Source organism: Macrobrachium nipponense, chromosome 26 (assembly GCF_015104395.2).
Source record: "Macrobrachium nipponense isolate FS-2020 chromosome 26, ASM1510439v2, whole genome shotgun sequence".
NCBI classification, from domain to species: domain Eukaryota; kingdom Metazoa; phylum Arthropoda; class Malacostraca; order Decapoda; family Palaemonidae; genus Macrobrachium; species Macrobrachium nipponense.
Window position 1 is genome coordinate 22,151,188 of NC_087215.1, and position 20,499 is coordinate 22,171,686.

General features: G+C 34.2%; 1 protein-coding gene across 4 annotated transcripts in view; it reads left to right on the forward strand.

The window, feature by feature from the left end:
• Window positions 1–20,499, forward strand: part of LOC135200057 (uncharacterized) — a 135,006-nt gene that overhangs the window by 107,981 nt on the left and 6,526 nt on the right. For 2 of the 4 annotated variants that reach the window (XM_064228314.1, XM_064228315.1), the window contains exons 15-30: window positions 2,830–3,007; window positions 3,367–3,512; window positions 3,652–3,719; window positions 4,188–4,383; window positions 4,929–5,150; window positions 5,319–5,504; window positions 6,742–6,918; window positions 7,638–7,774; window positions 8,445–8,554; window positions 8,761–8,869; window positions 9,500–9,622; window positions 10,370–10,476; window positions 11,033–11,185; window positions 12,329–12,506; window positions 13,224–13,360; window positions 18,492–18,578. In XM_064228314.1, coding sequence (XP_064084384.1) covers window positions 2,830–3,007; window positions 3,367–3,512; window positions 3,652–3,719; window positions 4,188–4,383; window positions 4,929–5,150; window positions 5,319–5,504; window positions 6,742–6,918; window positions 7,638–7,774; window positions 8,445–8,554; window positions 8,761–8,869; window positions 9,500–9,622; window positions 10,370–10,476; window positions 11,033–11,185; window positions 12,329–12,506; window positions 13,224–13,360; window positions 18,492–18,546 — 2,282 coding nt within the window. In that variant the 3' untranslated portion in view covers window positions 18,547–18,578. The remainder of the gene's footprint in view (window positions 1–2,829; window positions 3,008–3,366; window positions 3,513–3,651; window positions 3,720–4,187; window positions 4,384–4,928; window positions 5,151–5,318; window positions 5,505–6,741; window positions 6,919–7,637; window positions 7,775–8,444; window positions 8,555–8,760; window positions 8,870–9,499; window positions 9,623–10,369; window positions 10,477–11,032; window positions 11,186–12,328; window positions 12,507–13,223; window positions 13,361–18,491; window positions 18,579–20,499) is intronic. The other 2 variants (XM_064228312.1, XM_064228311.1) reach the window with 1 other exon arrangement.

Here is a 20,499-nt window from a genome sequence, read left to right on the forward strand (position 1 = left end):
TTCTTGCTTTGATTAATTAATTCTCTAATACTGGGGAGAAGGAACTTTTAAGGTTTCACTGAAGTATGCAATGACTCCATTGGTCTGGGACGATCACACAAGGGGAAGCATGCGGCCATGAGGCAGTGAGAGGGAACAAAGGGATGAATTCCTTTTGTTGCTGGAAATTGATTGGGAGAATGAGGATCACAATGATAATAGGTTGGGAGAGACTGGCAATATGCTGTTCCACAAGACGTACCTGGATGTCGTGTTCAGTGTGGACCTTTGAAGAAAATGTGGCTCTTTGTAGGAAAGTATGGGGGCCCCTTTGTCTGAGGCCTGGGTCATCGGCGCGCCACTCACGCCCTGGGTAGGCCTAAAGGAAGGCAGGTAATTTGACCTCTGTCCGAGATCACGTCTCGCAGCCGACTGAGACAGAATTCAGTTGGGTTGCTTGGGGGTTGGAGGTCAGCTTAACCCCCCACGATCAAGCAAATCCTGGAAAACAAGCATACAGCCAGCAGAGGGGTCACAGGAAAGAGAGCTTAAGGTATAGGTCTAAGAAGTACCAATCTGCCTACACCCTTCCCTTTTGAGATACGTCCCTACAGCTGATAAAAGACTCTTTTCCCCCAACTGGGGACGTCCTATCTCTAGCTGGCGGGTTTTGGGTTTCCCGCGGTTACTAAAATCAGCTGATATTCTAAAGAAATGGCTGCCGTTTTCCAAATAGAATTAATTAATTAATTGCGGGGTAGACGAACGATCTATAAACGTCACAAAAATATATATATATATATATATATATATATATCATTAGATATATATAAATATATATATATATATATTAATATATATGATATAATATATATATATATTTTATATATTTAAACTAATATAATTATTTTATTAATATAGTTAGATATAATATATATTATATAAAATTAATATTATATATATAAATGATTAGATATATCATTAAGATATATTAATATATTATATATAGATTATATATTATAATATTGTATATATATAATATATATATAAGTGATTGATATATATATATATATATATTGATATATATATATATATATTTATATATTATTATATTAGATATTCTTGTTTGGGGTATATATTCTGTTTTATATATATATATATATATATATATAATAATATATATATAATATATTATTACATATATATATTATATTTATATACAAGCAGAAGGGAGATATCATGGATTGTGGAAATCAAGGTCTATAGTAGATAGATCTATAGACCTTGGTGGTAACTACAGGGGAATTAAACTAACAGAACATGGATTGAAAGTTTTAGAGAGGATACTGGATGAGAGATTAAGAGAGATTGTAAAGATCGGGAAACAGCAGTATGGATTCATGAGAGGAAGAGGGACGGTGGATGCCATCTTCGTAGTAAGGCAGCCAGCTACAGGAAAAGAGGCTAGAGGGAAACCAGGAGCTCTGTTGAGCATTTAAAGACCTGGAGAAAGCATACGGTAGAATCCAAAGAGAAGTGATGTTTTGGTGTTTGAGGGAGAGGAAAGTCCCAGAAAAGTTGGTTAGGCTGTTTGAGATGATATATCAAAGAACGAGCACAAAGGTAATAACAGCAGTTGGGGAAATAGAAAACTTTGAAGTTAGTTTTAGATTACACCTGGGGCCAGCATTAAGCCCATTTTTGTTTGTGCTGGTCATAGATGTGTTAAGTGAAGAGATCAGGAATGAAGAGCTGTGGGAGTTGTTGTACGCCGATGATCTGGTGATTACTGCCGAAAATGAGGAAGACCTACAGAGACGGGTTGGAGAGTGGCAGAAGTCTTTAGAGAGGGGTGACTTAAAGGTGAATGGGAATAAAACAGGTTTTGGTGAGCAGTAGGGAAGATAGAGGCAGAATAGTAATGTTAGAAAAAGAGGCTTGATCATAAAGCAGGTGGAAAAGTTTAAATACTTATGATCTACTTTAAGCCAAGAGGGAGGATGTGAGGCTGAAGTTGACAGTAGGATAAAAGCTGCATGAGGGAAGTGGAGAGAGGTAGCTGGAGTAGTATGTTATAAGAAAATGCCAGTCAAGCTAAAAGTCCAGATCTATAGCACATTGTTAAGACCAGTGTTAATGTATGGATCGGAAACATGGGATCTAAGAAGAAAAGAGGAAGTAAAGATTGAGAGAACAGAAATGAGAATGCTGAGGTGGATTATGGGAATATCACTGCTTGAGAGATTGGAAAGTGATGAAATAAGAAGGGCAGGCTTAGTAAAGAGTACAGAGGTAATAAGAGAATCACGATTGAGGTTGTATGGGCATGTGTTGAGGATGGATGACGAGAAGGGAGTGAAGAGGGCCTGGAAGGAACCTGTTAGAGGAAGAAGATCGAGAGGGAGACAGAGAATTAGCTGGTGTGATAAAGTGAAGGAAGATATGGAGCAAATAGGTTTGGTGGAGGATGATGCCTTTGATAGAAGGCAGTGGAGGAGAAGGCGCATCAGGCAACCGACCCTTTAATGTAGGGATAGCGGTGGGAAAGAAGAAGAGGTATGCTCCGTACGGGAGTAGTGCCGTTAGTGCACCTCATGCGGTGTACTGTAGGCATTACTTAAAGTTCTTTGCAGCGTCCCTTCGTCCCCTAGCTGCAACCCCTTTTATTCCTTTTACTGTACCTTAATTCATATTCTCTTCATCTTACTCTCCACTCTCTCCTAACAAGTGACTCATAGTGCAACTGCGAGGTTTTCCTCCTGTTACACCTTCCCAACCTGCTGAATGACATCACAGGTCCCAGCAGTAGGCCTTTGGTCGAAATTCTATATTCCATTCCATTCCATCTAGGTATGGTGGCAAAGGCAGAGGTATTCCATCGAGGATCGGCAAACAAGACGGAAGCATCCGTCTCTTGGTCTTTTGAGCCCAAATACTGGAATGCCTCTAGTCTGGTGATCGAGTACTGCCCCGTGCGTAGCCTCATGAACATCGGTTCGACCGTTCCCGTTAAAGAAGACCTTGGAAAGTAAGAAGTCTTTCTCTGTAACATTCTTTTGTGTGAAGAAGGTAGTCTTGTTACTTTATTTTGTCTTGCACCTTATCATTTTTCAGTTATCTTATTTTTGTTTTTGTTTCCTTAAGTGCATGGCTAAATGAAGGAATTAGATTCATTCTTTTATAGGTAAATTTCACTTTTCATCCCTTGTCATTTATTTGCTGTATGCATAAAAATGTAAATGAAAATGGTTTCCCATTCCATTTTTATTCGTGAATAGATCACTTTACATTACAACCACCTACAATGTAGCTGGATTACAACGTTTATTTCATGTACCCCAAAGCTTACAAAATAGAAATTTACGTTAAAAATTTTATGACCCACAGCTGTACAACCTCCATTGTGGATCCAAGCGTGACTACTTTCGTCCAGGCAGACCTGATACCCTTCACTGAGTACAATGTCTCTATTACAGCCAGAATAGATGCCCTCAACTTTACTGGCCAGCCATCAGTTACTTATGTCCGAACACGTAAGTCTATCAGATGATAAAACATACGTTAGTGTTTGAATGTTCAACATTGAAATGCGAGTTGTAGTTCAGGCAGATAACTGCTTTGCATAGATTTTATAGTTTATTCTTTGTCGCTATTTGTTGTCATCTTCCACAGATGCTGAGACTCCAGTCATCGTTCGGACATTACCCTCAGGTCGCCTTCATGTCATGTGGGCAGAAAAGGTTTGAGTGAAATGCAATACTGTTTTCATTTCCTGTGTATGAAGAAGCAAAAGTCTTTTTGCTATGTCCCTCATGTTCAATGATTATCCCCGTAATTCATTAACTTTCTTCATGTTTTTTATTGATTACTCCATATATTTGATGTCACAAAGTCCTAGAGATACACAGTTATCTAAAATAATTTATCAAAAGAGGTCTTTCCCTTTTTTCGATCTCAGAACAGAACTTAATATCCCTTACAAATTGACATTGCACTATGAAATTTTTACCTCCTATTGCTGTAATCCATATAACTGCCTGCATATTATTGTCAGTGTTTTTTTTCACAAATACTGCAGAGAGTAATAATAGACATCATTGGTAACAACTTTAAAATTTAGACGAATGATCTTGAAAACTTGTCAATTGATATGTTATAGGGAAGACGGGCCTTGTAATTCACATATGCTAATTCTGTCAAACTTTCAGGTGGCTGAGTTTGATGAGGGAGATAATGTAAAAATGGAAGTCATGAATTCTTCCAATCCAGCTGTTGCCATTTTTTCGAAATCGGTACCAGTTACTGGAGGAACAATAGATGGCCTCTTGCTAGGGGCCTCTTACACTGTTACGCTGGAAGAATTTCGTCGGAAAAAAAGAAAGGAGAATGTAACTATTACAGCTTGTAAGTGGTATGAAATGTATTCTTTGTAGAATGTATTTTTAATTTTCTTTTTCGTAGGCAATGCTGTATACCATAAAACCTAAATTTTGAGAGCCATGCATTGCATGCTACTTTCCTGCCTAATGTTTAAACCTATGCAAAGTTCGTTGCAGAATTAAATGTTTTGTTTAAATTCTTTTCGTGGGATCAAAGGCCTTAGAATAGGGGCCCATGTTTTGGGTAAAAGTGTGATGGCAAGATCCTTCAATATAAAGTTTAACCTAGCTTGTTGACCTGCAGGATGACTCAGCTCTCATTGGTATCCAAATTGAAAAAAATCTATACTATCAGTTCTTAATCAACAAATAAAAAGCCATTTCTTTTGCGTATTCCTAAATTTAGAGAACTAGAATAAGAAGTTAGAATAGCTCTATTATATCTTAACTAGAAAATTCATTCCAAAGCTCTTCTACAACAATTTTTGTTAAAAATATTACAAGTAGTAACATTTTTCATTCAAGAAACATTAAAGTACCTGTACTAAAACCTATCTGTCGATTGGGCAGATCCTGCTTGTCCTTGTGATGACTGCCAGATTGGGGGCTTTTGCTATGGAGTGCAAGAAAAGCAGTCAGACGGCTTCACGGCAGACCAGAAGTGCAGGAAGGATGACAGCAGACTAGTCATCATTGACGACGTGAGTCAGGTTGACCGCCTTCTCGAAGTGGCCGAGGTGCTCAGAGATGACCTTTGGGTGGATCCAAGCTCCAAGAAAATTTCCGCCACAGGTACCGTCTCTCTCTCTCTCTCTCTGACACAAATACTTGCATCTCCAGTAACGAAGAAAATGGCTGTGACTTTACTCACCGTCTTTATATACACTGGAAGAATACTGACAGGGCATCAGTTTTATAGCCATGTATTGAATCTCACCCCTCATCTTTCTTTATTTGCAGCCCTGAATTCCCGAGGAACAGCTGCCTTATTGACCGAAGATAACGAAGTGGAAGTGATAGATGAGGAGTCAGCAACCACTGATAAAACCACCAAAGAATGCCTTATTGTGTCCAGAGCCCGACGCGCTGTCATCGTTGAAGCCTGTAGCATCTTGCACAAGCCAGCTTGTCGGCAGAAGGCACCAGGTGTGATCCAAATTCAGTGGATGTCTGGATTTGTGGATTAATATTGATAAAATTTACCCATACGAGAATATGGAATTAAGTTCATTTGAAGACAAAGAATAAGTATTTTACACTGAATTGAATATGAGGTGTACATACAGTATTAATTTATTTAGCTCCCCCCCCCCCCCCCCCCCATACTAAGCATATTAATGAATGCTTATTGTTAGTTTATAGTCACTTCCAGGATGGAAGACGGGGATGAATTATATTATTCCAGTGATTTTTCTTGTTTTGAATCAATTTGACACTTAATTTGAATTGGAGTCAATATATAGTGACAGGATGGTCACTGTTTTTTGTCAATAGATTACCTAATCAGCTCTCATTCCAACGTGTTCTACGTTTCCTTCATAGCAACCTTGATCATTTATGCAATAATATATGTGTTAATATTTAATCTATAAAAAAATAGATTTGATGTATTGTTCATGTAAAATTCACTAAAATCCACAAGTAAAGCAATACATTATATAAAAAGCAAAGAAATGTAACATTGGTAATGACAGAGATAGTACATCCTAATATAACCTTCCCAACAATGATGAAATAAGTTCAGATTGCATGAGTAGTATGGGGAAATTTGTCTATTTGTTGTTTACCTTCCTGGTTCCTGGCTGTAAAAATTCCATAATGTTTTTAACGAATGTTCACGTCAAATATATTGATAAATCGTGAAAGCAAAATTATGAAATTTATTTATAAGGAATGAAGAAAGATTTGTAAAGTACGAAGGAAGATTGAAATAATTGTATCGAGGATTGCATATGACATAATTTTGAGTTTAAACATGAACAGTCAGATAAATTATATATTTGGTTATAAGAGGTTGTTGCTACCTAAATGACTGCATTTACGATTTTTTCTCCTATCATAATCATTCCAGTTTATGATTTTGCATTGCTCTCCCACGTCTTTTATTATTTGCTTATATATTTGATATTGTTTACTTCCGTATTTGACATTAGTTTAGTCATCTGCTTCTTGTTACAATTTAATTCATAATTTTCCCCTCATAAATTTTCCTTTTCCCAGGGTACCTATTTCTGCTTTTCTTTCCTGGGTGTACCATTTCTATAGTCTTTATAATTGTACTGGCAGAAATTGACATTGCACCACCAAATACCAGCTCATGAACCTTTTGCATACACAGGTATTCACCATTGTTCAATAATCATGCTTCAAATTTGTCCTGCAGTGGCTTCAGCCTTCCCTCCAGTAAACGAGATCAGATCTGACAGTGGAGGAGACTGGATCTCCCTGGATTGGACCATGGACTGGGGCTGGAAGGCAAAATACTTCGTGTATTACCAGAGGAGATATGATAAGATTTATAAGAGATCACTTAGGAAACAGGAATTTGCATATCCACCAGGTATGTAGTAATAGATATAACACATATATATTAATATAGATATAATAATTATATATATTTAGATATATATATATCTATATAAATATATATATATATATATATATTACTATATATATACTATATATACTATATGTATATACATATATATATATTTAATATATAATATACTATATATATATATATATTATATATATACATATATTATATTAATACATTATATATATACTCTATATATATATGTAGACATTAATAATTAATAATATATATTATAATATATATATATACTATATATTTATATATATATATATATCCTATATATATACTAAATATAATTATATATATAATATATATATATATATACCTGAAACTAATAAACCAGGAAGAAAGATATATTTTCAAAGAGATCTCCATTTCATGTGGTATTTCATTTACAGTTTGAGAAAAATTTATTTTTTCATATAAACTGTGTTTTTGGATTTGTAAGAAAAAAGATATTTTTCTCTATTGCTTTGTCTCCATTTGTTTTAATGTGCTTCCCTATTATATGTTGCTTTTAGATTATCTATTTGGTTTTGCTTTTAGATAACGAGCATGATGTTATAAATAAAAATGATATGGAAATAAAGATTAGATTTGCTCTTAGATTACGATCATGATGTGATTGGGACATTTTGAATAAAACTGATATGGAAATGAAGATTAGATTTCCCTCTTGGCAGTGATGGTGTCAGGACTGGAACCTAACGGAACGTACACCATGGAACTGGTGGCTGACCTGGGAGGTGGCTTCGTCTCGACCTCTGGGGAGTTCGACCTCTCAACCTCGAGCGACATGACCAAAGCCACCACTGATAAGGTGCGTTTATTTTGACCGAATTTAGGAGAGAATTTTCTCTGAGTTTAGGAGAAGATTAGCTTCTTTCTGAGTCTGACAATTTTCTCTGATAAGTAAGTGTATGCGCTGTGTGATTCTGTGATTTTTGTTGTGTGATTCTGTGATTTTCTGTGCTGAAAATTGGGTGATGTTATGTATGTTCAAAACAGAGAATACTTGAGACAAACAATTTTTTATCATCTGTAGATGCTTTTGTGATTTTTTCAAATTAATGCCATATATATATATATATTATATATATATATATATATATATAATATTATATATATATATATATATATATATATATATATATGTATGTATGTATGTATATGTATATGTATACATATAAAGCATATAGTGTGTGTATGTATATACATATATATGTATATATATAGTATATATATTCTCCCTTAGACTTCTGTATGTTGTTACTTTCATATCTTCAGTGCCTCTGTATTCTTCATCCCCCTGGCTCCCCTCTATTTTTAACGTTTTACTGGCAATCTAATTATGTATACTCTAATCATCTCTATATCTAATATATTAATATCTTATCCGCTTAAATCTTTCCTGTATTTTCCAAAATCCCGTAATATATACAGTATAGGTCAGAAAAGATTGTTTCATGTTATTCAAATTCCCCCAACAGTTAACAATAGGCTCGGTCCCCGTTGGTCAGGATTATATAATGCCGTTGGTTTGTGGCTCGATATTGGTGGCTGCTTGCATCACCACTATGCTCCTCTTCTTCGCCACCGGGTGAGTAAGACACTTGCTCTATTAATGGATTCTGCCATGATAGTTTTTTTGTGTTTTTTATTATATCATAATGGCAATAGATGGATGTATATTTTGAAAATGCCATGTAGAAGTAAGACCTAACCCCATACTTCATATTGAAAACTGCCCAAGGTAAGAGTTGGGGATAATGGGACCTTGTTCAAGAGATGACTTTGTCTTTGCAGAATGTTCTACCAGGATTGCGTAGCCCAGTTGGCCTTTCTGGGAACTCTCATAGCTGCTTTCCTCAACCTTATGTTGGCCCATCCCAATCCAGTGCTGCCTGAAAATGAGGTAAAGGTTGAATTGTTAACTGTACATTGCTCTTTTATCGATAAGGCTTTTTAAAAGAAATAATTGAATGTTAAAGAAATAATTGAAACATGAAATAAGTCAGTAAGAACGGAATGAGGCAGACTCATTTTTGTGCTTTGTATCATCTCTACCATCAAATAATGCTGTCGGGTATCATAGTACTTTTTTTAATATTTGAAAGGTAGTCACTATGATGAAAGATTCATTATTGCTTGCACTGAGTTCTCTATCACGTATGACAATCCATCATAATCTTTGCTTTTAATGCCATTTTACAATCTTAACGTTATGTAAGCCCCGTAGGGGGGTAGTGCCGTCAGTAGCCCTCATGCGGTGCACTGTAGGGATTACTAGAGGTTCTTTGCAATGTCCCTAAGGCCACTAGCTGGAACCCCTTTCATCCTTATTACTTTACCTCCGTTCATAATTTTTTATTCTTCTTATTTTCCACCTTCTTCTAACAATTTATCCAAAGTGCAACTGCGAGGTTTTCCTCCTTTCAACCTTTTAAAAACCTTGTTACTTAATCTCAGGTCTTGCGCTGAATGACCTCATAGGTCCCAGCGTTTTGCCTTTAGCCTAAATTCTATTCTATCCTGCGATTTTCAGACTGGGTGTATCGTCGTGGCGGTGGTGCTTCACTTCCTGTTTTTATGTGCCTTCATGTTCCTGATGCTGGAGTCCTTGACATATGCCCACCTTCTGGTCACCCCGATTCGAAGCCCGTTCCAGGTAAATTTCAAAGGGAATTGGTTTTCATTTCGTATTTTCGTCACGTGTGAGTCTACTGTGTATATAAGAATCTCTAATCTTTTCATTACGTGTGAGTCTACTTTCTACTACGTATATATACGAATCCATATTAGTTTTCTTTTCAGGATTTTGATAAATACTTTTCAGGTTTCATTTTATCTAGCAGGGTTTATTTGGTGCTTTTCATACATCTAGATCGACACAATAAATTTTTTTCCACTATAGAAAACATCTCAATTGACTGATACTGCATGATTACAGATTTTCAGAAATACTTAACCTCTTTTTAAAAAAAAATACAGGTCTTTCATAAATTGATAAAAGAAGTCACTTAAAACACACTTTTTGTCCTGTTACCAAACTTGATTTAGGCAGCCATGGTCTTACACCAAAGAAAAAAAATGCAGTAATAATGTAATTATCGGTAAGGTATACTAACACGTACTATATGCTTTTATTACTGGTCGGAAGGCCTTAGACAACTTCCAGGACCAAAGCGCTGGTCCTCATGTCTTTTATTTGTCTTTGTATTGCTGCAATGTAAAATTTTTTAAGAGTAAGAGTGAATCATAATTCTATAACAGTACTCTGTTCTGCTAAGTCGGTTGCCTTCTGTCCTTATCACCCTGTTCCCTTGGCTTACTTAACAATATCCTTGAGTATTTCATTATATTATTGGTTGTTTACATAATAAAAACACTGCATTCTGTTTCATTTCTTCTGCAGAAATCCAACTGGCTCTTGATAGCTTTTGGTCTGATAGTCCCCTTGATAGTGGTCGCCATTTGTGCAGCTGTGCCTTATCGTAAATACGTTGATTATGATCAGTCAAAGTAAGTAGAACAGATACTATTTCGTTTTCATTTTATATTTGCCATTCCCATGGTATATGCTGTTAATAATTCTGTACTGAATGAAGGCCAATTCCAGGTATACATTATGCTCTTCAAGGTAATGTAAAATTTTCTATTCATTGAATACAAGAGGATATTTATAAGGCATTAAGGTGACATATTTATTGTGTTGAAAATTGATTGTCATTTGAGTATACTAGTGCTTCCTATAGTAAATTCACTTTCATCTGGTAATAGCGAGACTTGAAGTGTATAGTAAGTCAAAGACTTCAAGAAGTCAACCAGCAGACCATTCGTTGTCTGCCCATGAAGTGAAAAGAAGTGAAAGTGCAACACAGTACCTGATATTAAGATATATTTTATCTTGAATGTCCTTATTTGTATGTGCATGTATATTTTATACTTTATCTCATGAGCACAAGTAGTAATCTATATTCAAATAATTCTATGTCAGTCAGTCTTTCATGAAACTTTGTCATTTAAATCTGTTATTAAGTTTTCCTTCAAGAAATCTGTAATAATATTTATTCCACAGCTGTTGGCTCAATGGCACAGGAGATGGTGTATATGGGGAGGCCATACCCATAGCCATACTGATTATTGCCTCATTGATTCTCCTCATCCTCACAATGTTTAACAATGAGACACCGCCAGAACTCATCGATATCAACCTGCGCAGCAGACAAAGGTAACATTTCTCCGTAAACTTGGGATTCACGTCTGTTTCCCACTTTTTTGTAAAGCTATGACCAAGTCGTAGTTACCTCGTATGAGCTTTTCATAGTAATATAGAAGTTTTGGGACCATTGGCTGTATATCCTTGTTTCATTTTTTGTATCTGAGATACCAAAGTTTTCCTCTTGCGTTAAAGATAAATAGAAGTGCGAGGTTGCTTTCTATGAACACAAGCATCTCTTTTTCAGGAACACCATGTTATCTTCTATTTGTTAAGGATTGGTAGGAGGGAAATGAGGCTTATACTCTTGAATCCATACGTATAGATATAGATTTATGTTTGAAGTGTATCTGCTTAGCTTATGATCTCATCTGTAATCTCTAGAGCATTTTTTCCTGAGTATCTATTTTGCTTATTCTTGAATCCATAGACTCTGATGTGGCCTTAATTCATTTGGTCATTAATGATTTAACAGTATAAACAATTTAATCTAGTTGCAAAAGATTGAAAAATATGTAGCCATAAGCCTTCCCTACTGGACCATTATTACAAAGCTTGTGTTCTTAAAAAAGCAAAGGTAATAATTCGTTCTTTCAGATATATATAATGTGAAGGAACGACCTACATTAGTGCCTGTTCTCAGTTACTTAATTGTTTCTGAATTTGTTCTTTCATGCATAAACAAACTTGACATATAGGCTACTAGCTGTCACCTAACTGATTAGTTATTTACTGGTGTCATAATTAAATGTAGATAGTCACGTACCTCATTACCATTACTCTAACCAAAGATATAAATACGTAACTATTTTATCGCGAAGCTTACAACTACCCCAATTCTATTCTCCATGCATTTTAATTCATTTTTATCTATTTATTAATTTATTGTTTCTTTTTAATTATTGAGATCTTTTCTTCCTGCATTTTCCTTTACCTTTTCTCGCTTCCTAATGAGCACCATGATCTTTAGAGGCTTGAATTTCAAGTCAGTAGCCTTTGAGCTTGCTCCATATGAATAGGGTTCATCTTCTGAATAATGATAATAATAGTAATTCGATAGACAAATATCATGAAGTACCACGTATTAAACACCACATTTAAATGTTTTAAACAGCATAGCAGCGACTGCTACTGACTTGTGTTTCATTTCAACAGCGATAGCCATAAGCTCCGATGGGTCGTGATGGCGCTCGTCATAGAATTGACTGTCGTCTGGGGCACAGGAATCTCAACCTACCAGACTGGTAGTTCAGGCCTTCGGACAGTCTTCTGCATCTTCACTCTCATTCTCGCCATCACCATAGTAGGTGCCAGGACATCTTTCGATGATACGGTAAGTCTTACGGGAAAGTATACCATTTCTTTGGTGCTTCATTGTGTTAGGGTTAGGGAAAATATCATTTTTCTTTGATGGTTCATTATTAAGGGTTAGGGGGGAAAAGGAATGTTTCCTTGATGCTTCATTGTGTGAGGGTTAGGGGAAAAAGTATTGTTTCTTTGATGCTTCATTGTGTGAGGGTTAGGGGAAAAAAGTAATGTTTCTTTGATGCTTCATTGTTCGAGGGTTAATGGGAAAAAGTAATTCCTTTGATGCTTCAGTGTGTAAAGGGGAAATACTTCATTGGTGACAGGGCAAGACTTTAAGAAATTTTGAATATGAAGAAGAAAAAAAGAATACTAATTGCTCTGGAGTATGATGAAGGTTGGCTTAAATGAGCCCAGCCTTGTACCAGTAGGGTCTTTACCTAAATTTGGGTAAGGTGTTAAAGAGAATTATAGGCATCAGGTAAACCTCTGGACTTGGGCATAGCAAAACAGGGATTAGGCCAGAACAGGTGGTTTCATCAAAACCATTTTTTTGTAACAATGCTGGGGTATCACTTCAAAATGAAGGGAAAACTGTCAAATTTAATGTATTATTAAAACTTTTATCTAAATAAAAACACTGACATAAAGCCGAGACATCATTCAGCATGTTATGATGTTTGGAACTGATTTTTAACGCAGACTTCTACAACTTGAAGTTCGTAACATTTTTGCCCTGTAACAGTTCCGATCGAAAATGCACCGCTTGTGTTGTGGGACAGCTTTGACGTACAAAAGGAGTGAATTGGCTGGCTTGAGTGGGAAATCCCGCGTAGCCCCTGTTTCCACAAGAATCCCCCCAGATTCTGCAGTAACTGCCAGGTAAGATTTCCATTATTGGAGCGTTTGGAATTTATTGCGGCAATTGTGGACGTTTTCGCAAGTGCAACTGATGATTTCAGAGCAACAATATTCCGAACTTTTCGGTTCCATCATTTTTTTTCTTTTTGCTCAAGCTGTGATTTCTTATATTTGTACACTGCTTGATACAATAGCATTTGAGTGTGTTTTTTTAATGTTTTCAAGTGTGGCGTTTTAATTTTTTAATTGCTTATTGCTGGTAATTCAGCAGTGAAACAAAACAGTCCCTTTGTCTTCGTTTCTCTTCTATTAGAAGCTTGTGACTAACTTGTAATTGATATCAGGTACAAGACTTCCTGGGAAATTCGTTAGAATAGCAGTGTTTATGGAAAGATGCTTAGTAAAAAAATTTATCACATTGGTGTCATATATAATCTTTCTTATAAAGGAACAGGTAGATTTGGGCTTATTGCTGAATTCCTTTAAATTTCTGTAAAAATGTTGGAACAGGATTTTTTTTCATCTCCGTGTATTTGATTCTTTAAGAGAAGCAAATGTTATGATTATATATAGCGTTGTGGGAAGCTTTTCCTAATCAAACAGATCTCTAACCCAATTCTTTTTCAGTCATCAGTCATGTGAGTTACCACTTATTTTTCTATTGATATGTTCATATTAATTTCAGGAATTCTATATGCATATATCAGTGTCCTATCAATTTCAATAATTATGCATATTAATATTTCTTCGCTGTTACCAGAGAATTTTTGCACTTGTAGAGTACAGTTTATCATTTTCATGTCATTATGAAGACCACAGCCGATAGCTATGGGCATTAGTGGAAACAGAAGCAATGTAGCTTATTGAAATTGAGCAATTTTCTTAGGTAAAGCTATTGTCTGGGTCTACATTAGCCTGGTGATAACCATTCAAATTGTTACATATCCCCAAAATTAAATACAAGTAATAAAGTATATTGCAGTATTGCTTTGAGTATGATAGAATGTTTTATAACAGACCTTAAATGCTATAATAACAATAAATACCCAGATAGCAAAACGAATGCCATTACAATATTTCGTTGTTTATAAAAGATTTCTAAATCTTGTTACAGTAATTGCTATTATAAATACCTGATAAGGTTAGAACGATATAAAAATCCGTATTGGAAAGAACATAAAAGACCCCAGCTCTCTATAGCCTTCAGACAGACTGAGAGTTCAAAATTTTGTTAATTGTTCTTATGAATATCAGATTAAATTCAAAACTTGTCATAGATAAGATTAGAATTATATCAAAATAATGAATGAAAAGAGCATAGCAAGCATGTTAGCTGTCTATGTCATTCAGACGAAATGGGGGATGTGAAATTTTATTTTGTAGAAAATCAATGCATACATTATGTTCATGTAAATCTCAGCAGAAGTTTAAAGTTCATTAAAAACACGCATTGTAAGAGACCTGGCTCAAAATAGATGCTTTTTTAACACCTAATATCTGTTAAAGCTAGGCATTAATGCTAAAAATACCACAAGATACTAGTAGGTAATGTTGTCATAAAGTTACGATCTGTTATAGTAAATGTATAGTCCTGATGAAGTTAGCATAACTTTTTGGAAACAGATGCATTTGATAAAGCTACTTTATACTGTGCTAAAAGCTAAAAAAAGATCCTTAATAGCAAATCTGGAAAGCTACTTTATACTGTGCTAAAAGCTAAAGAAAGATCCTTAATAGCAAATATGGAAAGCAAAGCTAGGTTATATAAAGTGACATAGGAATAGTGAATAAAATGACCTCAAAAATGCCCTGAATGATTACATTATTAGAAAAATATTTAGGAATGTCTTATCTTTGTAAGTAGTTATTGTTAGAGACTAATAATGGTTCTCAGGAAGAATGACCTCGTCATTAAGTATGTCATGAATTACGATTATTTGTAGATGGTTGTAGAAATTAACGAAATTTGCTACGACAGTTAAATGTCCCTTTACTGTATTATGCTTTGAATGCCAAAAACTTTTACGATTTTTAAACCACGGAAAATTTTCCCCGTGTCAGTGGTTGTCTCGACATTTTGATGAGTAGAGAATGCAATAGTTTTTGACGCAGTTGAATATTTTTATGCGGTCGCTGTTTTTTTTTTTTTTTTTTTTTTTGTGGTGTCGCTGTTTTTGTGTTTTTGCTCTATTTTTGAACCTAGATAGTTGTGCTTGAAGAGTCTGTGGTGTGCAGCGAATGTAGTTTTGCTTTGCTTGAGTGTAAAACTGCCTTGTGTGCTTTTAGTTGTTTGAGCATACTGTATTGATGCTTTTTTGACTGTCATTATTCATGTAATTGAATTATTGATTTCCTGTTTTTAGTTTTTTAAGGCAAAATTCTTAATTAAAAATATATTTTTCCTTGTTAACTTTAAGTAAAATCTTTTTCAGTTGGTTCCATCCTTACACTTTGTTTGTTCGGTATATGAGGATATCAAGTCTATCTTTTGGTGAATATATTGTTGTGAAATAAACAAATTGATATAATTTTTAAATGCTATTTACAGCTATCTGCAATGATACTAACATGAGAGTATACAGCTGTGAGGGTATTTATTATATATACACATTCTGTAATTATGCTTTTGGAGAGTTCTTTTGTAAAGTAATTATTTGCTAGAAATAGATAAGTTCATAAAGTTTAAAGGGACTATGTGATGATTTGTATATTTATTTTGATCTAATTAATGTTAATTACAAGGGTAACAAGAATTATTATATTTTATTTTTCTGTTGTGTATGATATATACGTATATATATATATATATATATATATATATATATATATATATATAGTTACTAATCTATATTTCCGTGTAGCTTATCCTAAATAAATACAACTTCCGAGATATCCCGATGTATAGATTAGAAGCTTGGGGTAGTATGATGAACTAATTTTAGGCTCTCTCTCTCTCTCTCTCTCTCTCTCTCTCGAAACTCTCTCTCTCTCTCTCTTCCTTCTCTCCTCTCTCTCTCCTCTCATCTCTCTCCTCTCTCTCCCTCCTCTCCTCTCACTTCATTTCTTTAGATGACAGGACAATTTTCTCAGGTAGAGTCAGCAGTTTCTGACAATGAATAAAGCCGGTAAAAGATCGGTCAAAATGCGTACACTGCTGATGTTCCCAATCACAGCCGTCAACATAATACAGATTAAATGTTATGATATTACCCTGAAACAACAGTGGAACTTTGGCAACGCACTGAATTATAGAAAACGGAAATTGCCATTGATTTGTTTATATATGTGATTAAGAGATAAGGAAACTGGGATATATTAATTATAATAATATATATATAGATATATATATATTATATATATATATATATATATTAAATTAAATATATATCTAGGTAGGTTTAAATCGACATCATTCAATAGTCCCTGTGTCTGCAGTTATTCTAAATATTCCATCATTTTCAGTTGTTTGATTAAATCATCACATTATTTCCTTACGTTATTTTTTTAGCTTTTAAGAAGGTAGGCCCAATAATCGAGAGTTCCTAAGACTTCTGATAACTTCAACTATTTATTTCTGGCAAATAGTCGCTTTACATTGAGTTTCAAATAAAATTTTCTCATGGCCTTGCAGTGGATAAATTAAAAGGTATTAGCAAAGATAAAATGTAAATTTTTAGTCATATGTTAATACATAAATTTTTAGACATATGCTAATACATAAATTTTTAGACAAATGTTAATACATAAATTTAAAGACATGTTAATACGTAAATTTTTAGACAAATGTTAATACATAAATTTAAAGACATATGTTAAATACATAAATTTTTAGACAAATGTTAATACATAAATTTATAGACATATGTTAATACATAAATTTTTAGACAAATGTTAATACATAAATTTATAGACATGTTTATACATAAATACCATATATATGTATATGTATTGTGGTGTGGGATTATTTATTTCCTATTTTGTTATAATTTATTTTTCTTTTAGTTTTTACTTAAAATGTTTTACCTTAAATATGTTTTACCTAAAATATGAGTTTTTACCCAAAATTTGTTACTCAGATAATTTTTTTTGCATAATTTTGATAGCATGCTATCAAAGAAATTGTCAGTGGAGCACTTTAAGAGCTATTTTTCAACTAAATGTCAAAAGCATGTTATGTTCCTCGAGTTTTGTTGCACATTTGAAATTTTAAATATTCTTCTCTTTATACTAGTCATCTTCGGAAGACAGCGGAAAACATCAAAGAAATAAAACAAAAATAAAAAGAAATAAAAGCAGGATATAATAGACATAATTAACTCAAACACACTCATTGTCAGTTATACTCACACTCTCTCATTCACACTCATCGTCAGTTATACTCACACTCTCTCATTACCAATTATACTCACACACACACTCTCATTATCAATTTAACTGACACAGTACCCACATTTTACCAAGTATGTATGCAACTGGAAAAAGGCCATTTGTCATATATTTTATGTAAATTTAATACAAATTTAGAATATATTCTATTACCTTTGCAATGTTTGCCCTATTACTGTTGCCAATGCCTTGAAATGAATATAAAATACTTTCAGCTCATACTCTTAATTCTAAACGAAACCAGTTAAAACACTGATAACGATTGATTTTGTTCAGTTGTGGTACACAGTCTATGTAGAGCACTGGAAAATATTACTTGGAAAATATTGAGTGAATTTAGTGAATGCCTACAAAAATATTTTAAAGATGCTGAGGTAAAATAGAAAGTAATTGCAAAAATTGACCTTTGTATATTGAATGAGTACCACTCAAATAGACATATAGATCTTTGTAGACCAGCAATTTAATATACAGAGAGGAAATAGAGAATGCAAATTTTATTATTGTGCTGTTAAATGTCTCTGTTTTTGCGCAACAGTAGTCACTGAATAAAATATATTGAGAGAAAAACAACAGGCCTTGGGTTGTACACAAAGAACCATATGGAATTTATACGGGTCACAACAACAAAAAAACTATTTACACCAACAGCGACATCCTACCCCAACAGCTGATTTATCATGCCCCAGAGCAAACACAGGTAAAACAAGAACATACTAAAAAAATAAACATGATTTCTCTGTTAACTTATGATAAGATGTTACAGGTTTCATGACAGCGGTTACTTCAGAGGAAAACATATGTCTGTGGTCCATCAGTAGAACCACTTCCTCTCTCTGTATGTCCCTCGAAGGTTAGCACTTCTTCAGGAATATTCCATTCATTATCATGCAGATGTCGTTTAGTGCATCGAGGTCAACTCTCAAGCTTTTAGTGTAATGTTGTCAGTCATCTGTATTTGTATTATACATCTGTATCACATGCCAGGCAGTAATCCTTTCTCTCTACTCAGTGATAGGCTGTCATTTCCCCCCCAGTGAATGTCATATTTTGACGTGCATTGGAAAGCTTCCCCACAATTAGAATTTTATCGTAACAGGTCTAAATTTCACTGTACATAGACAATGGGTGACTGACAGGAGTACTCCTGGTACCTTTTAATCATTTCGTTCCATACATCGACGAATACGTCAGTTCTGCAACAGACATGCACTTACATAACTGGAGAAAGTGTAAATAAATCCGCTTATTTTACTTGGGGTTCGACAGACAAATATTTCTCATTTACTATTGATATCAATGGTTTCTAAAGGTTAATGGTTCCCGAAGGAAAGTAACTAAACGATTTCAGAGTAAAAGAGTTTAAATGTATCATTCAGTGACTTGAAATGGTATTGTATTTTTTTTTTTACAAAGTTTAAAAGGCTTCCCTCTGCTTATAAAGGGATTTTGACGAAGGAAAAATCTATTTCTGGGCGATGACCTGTTTATAAATTGGTATTTTCAGTTAAATTTCGAACAATGTTATGGTGCACACTTGTGGCTGACTGCCTTGTAAAGTAATTAATTACTAAAATATATCAAGAAAACGAAAGGAAACTAATTTCCCACTTTTTGTGGAGAGTACACAGTGTAAACATTTGCAACAAGTTTCAAGTCTTATTTTTTTTCTTTTATTTTCTTCCAAATTCAGATTCCCTTATATACAGTATAGGAATTGAGTATCATAATTTTTTAGAGCAAATGTTCATTGTAATGCTACTTTTACCCTTTGGATATGAGAATTACAAAACTTTCAAAAGGGTTTCGGTTAAGAAATCTACCAAGGACTGAATCAATTTCTGTGGTTTTTGTACCTTACCTAAAGTCCCTTGCAGTCAACCTCATGACTTTAGAAACCATAATTCGGGATTAACTATCATTCAGTTAGCTCACATTTGGAAACTTCATTTGAGAGGATGGGGAATAATGTACCATATGATTTGTCTGTCTACCTGACTAGATAGGCGACCAAGATATAAAACAAAATGCCTAAATAAACCAACCTGCAGGAAAGGAGACTTGTATAATCTAAACTTCAAAACTAAATCTTAGCATTTCCCACTTGTAGTTAGAGGAATGAAAGTAGCTGAAGTAGTTCATCTGGCCCCTAGTGACCTAAACGAACGTAGATATAATCTGCATGGTACCACATTTAGAGCTTCTATAGAACTGCATGGAGGCATAATGATATCGCCTAGAGGTGTGAAACATCTAAGAATGCACAGTTGTAACAACAATCCTGTACAGTAAAGAGACTTTGAGTTTTAACATTTGATATTGTTTATTTCATGTATCCTGGACCCATTGTACGTTTTATAGGTAAGAATTTTCTTTGTGGTGTTTAGTGCGTGTGTTCATTAGTAGATCAGTGCAAATTAATATAGATTTAAGTACATTTCTGTAGGAGATTATAATGTTTTGGTAGAAGAATCATAGTCTTTATGATAAAGATAAATAGTTTTTATGGAAGGAGGTCCACAATAATATAAAATGTCTAGAAAAGTTACATGCGCATTTAGTAAGCTTTCGCTAGCTTTATCAAACTTAAACCAAAATGCTAAAGTATTTTTGTTTTAGTTTGATAAAAGAAGTGAACGTTTACTAAATCTTTCTTTTCCAGACATTTCATATTATTGTGGATTTTCCTTCCATTTATCTGAGTGCAACAGTGCACTGATGTCTTAGATAGTTTTTATAATTGCTTGAATCAAGACCTAATGTTGGAGTTATAG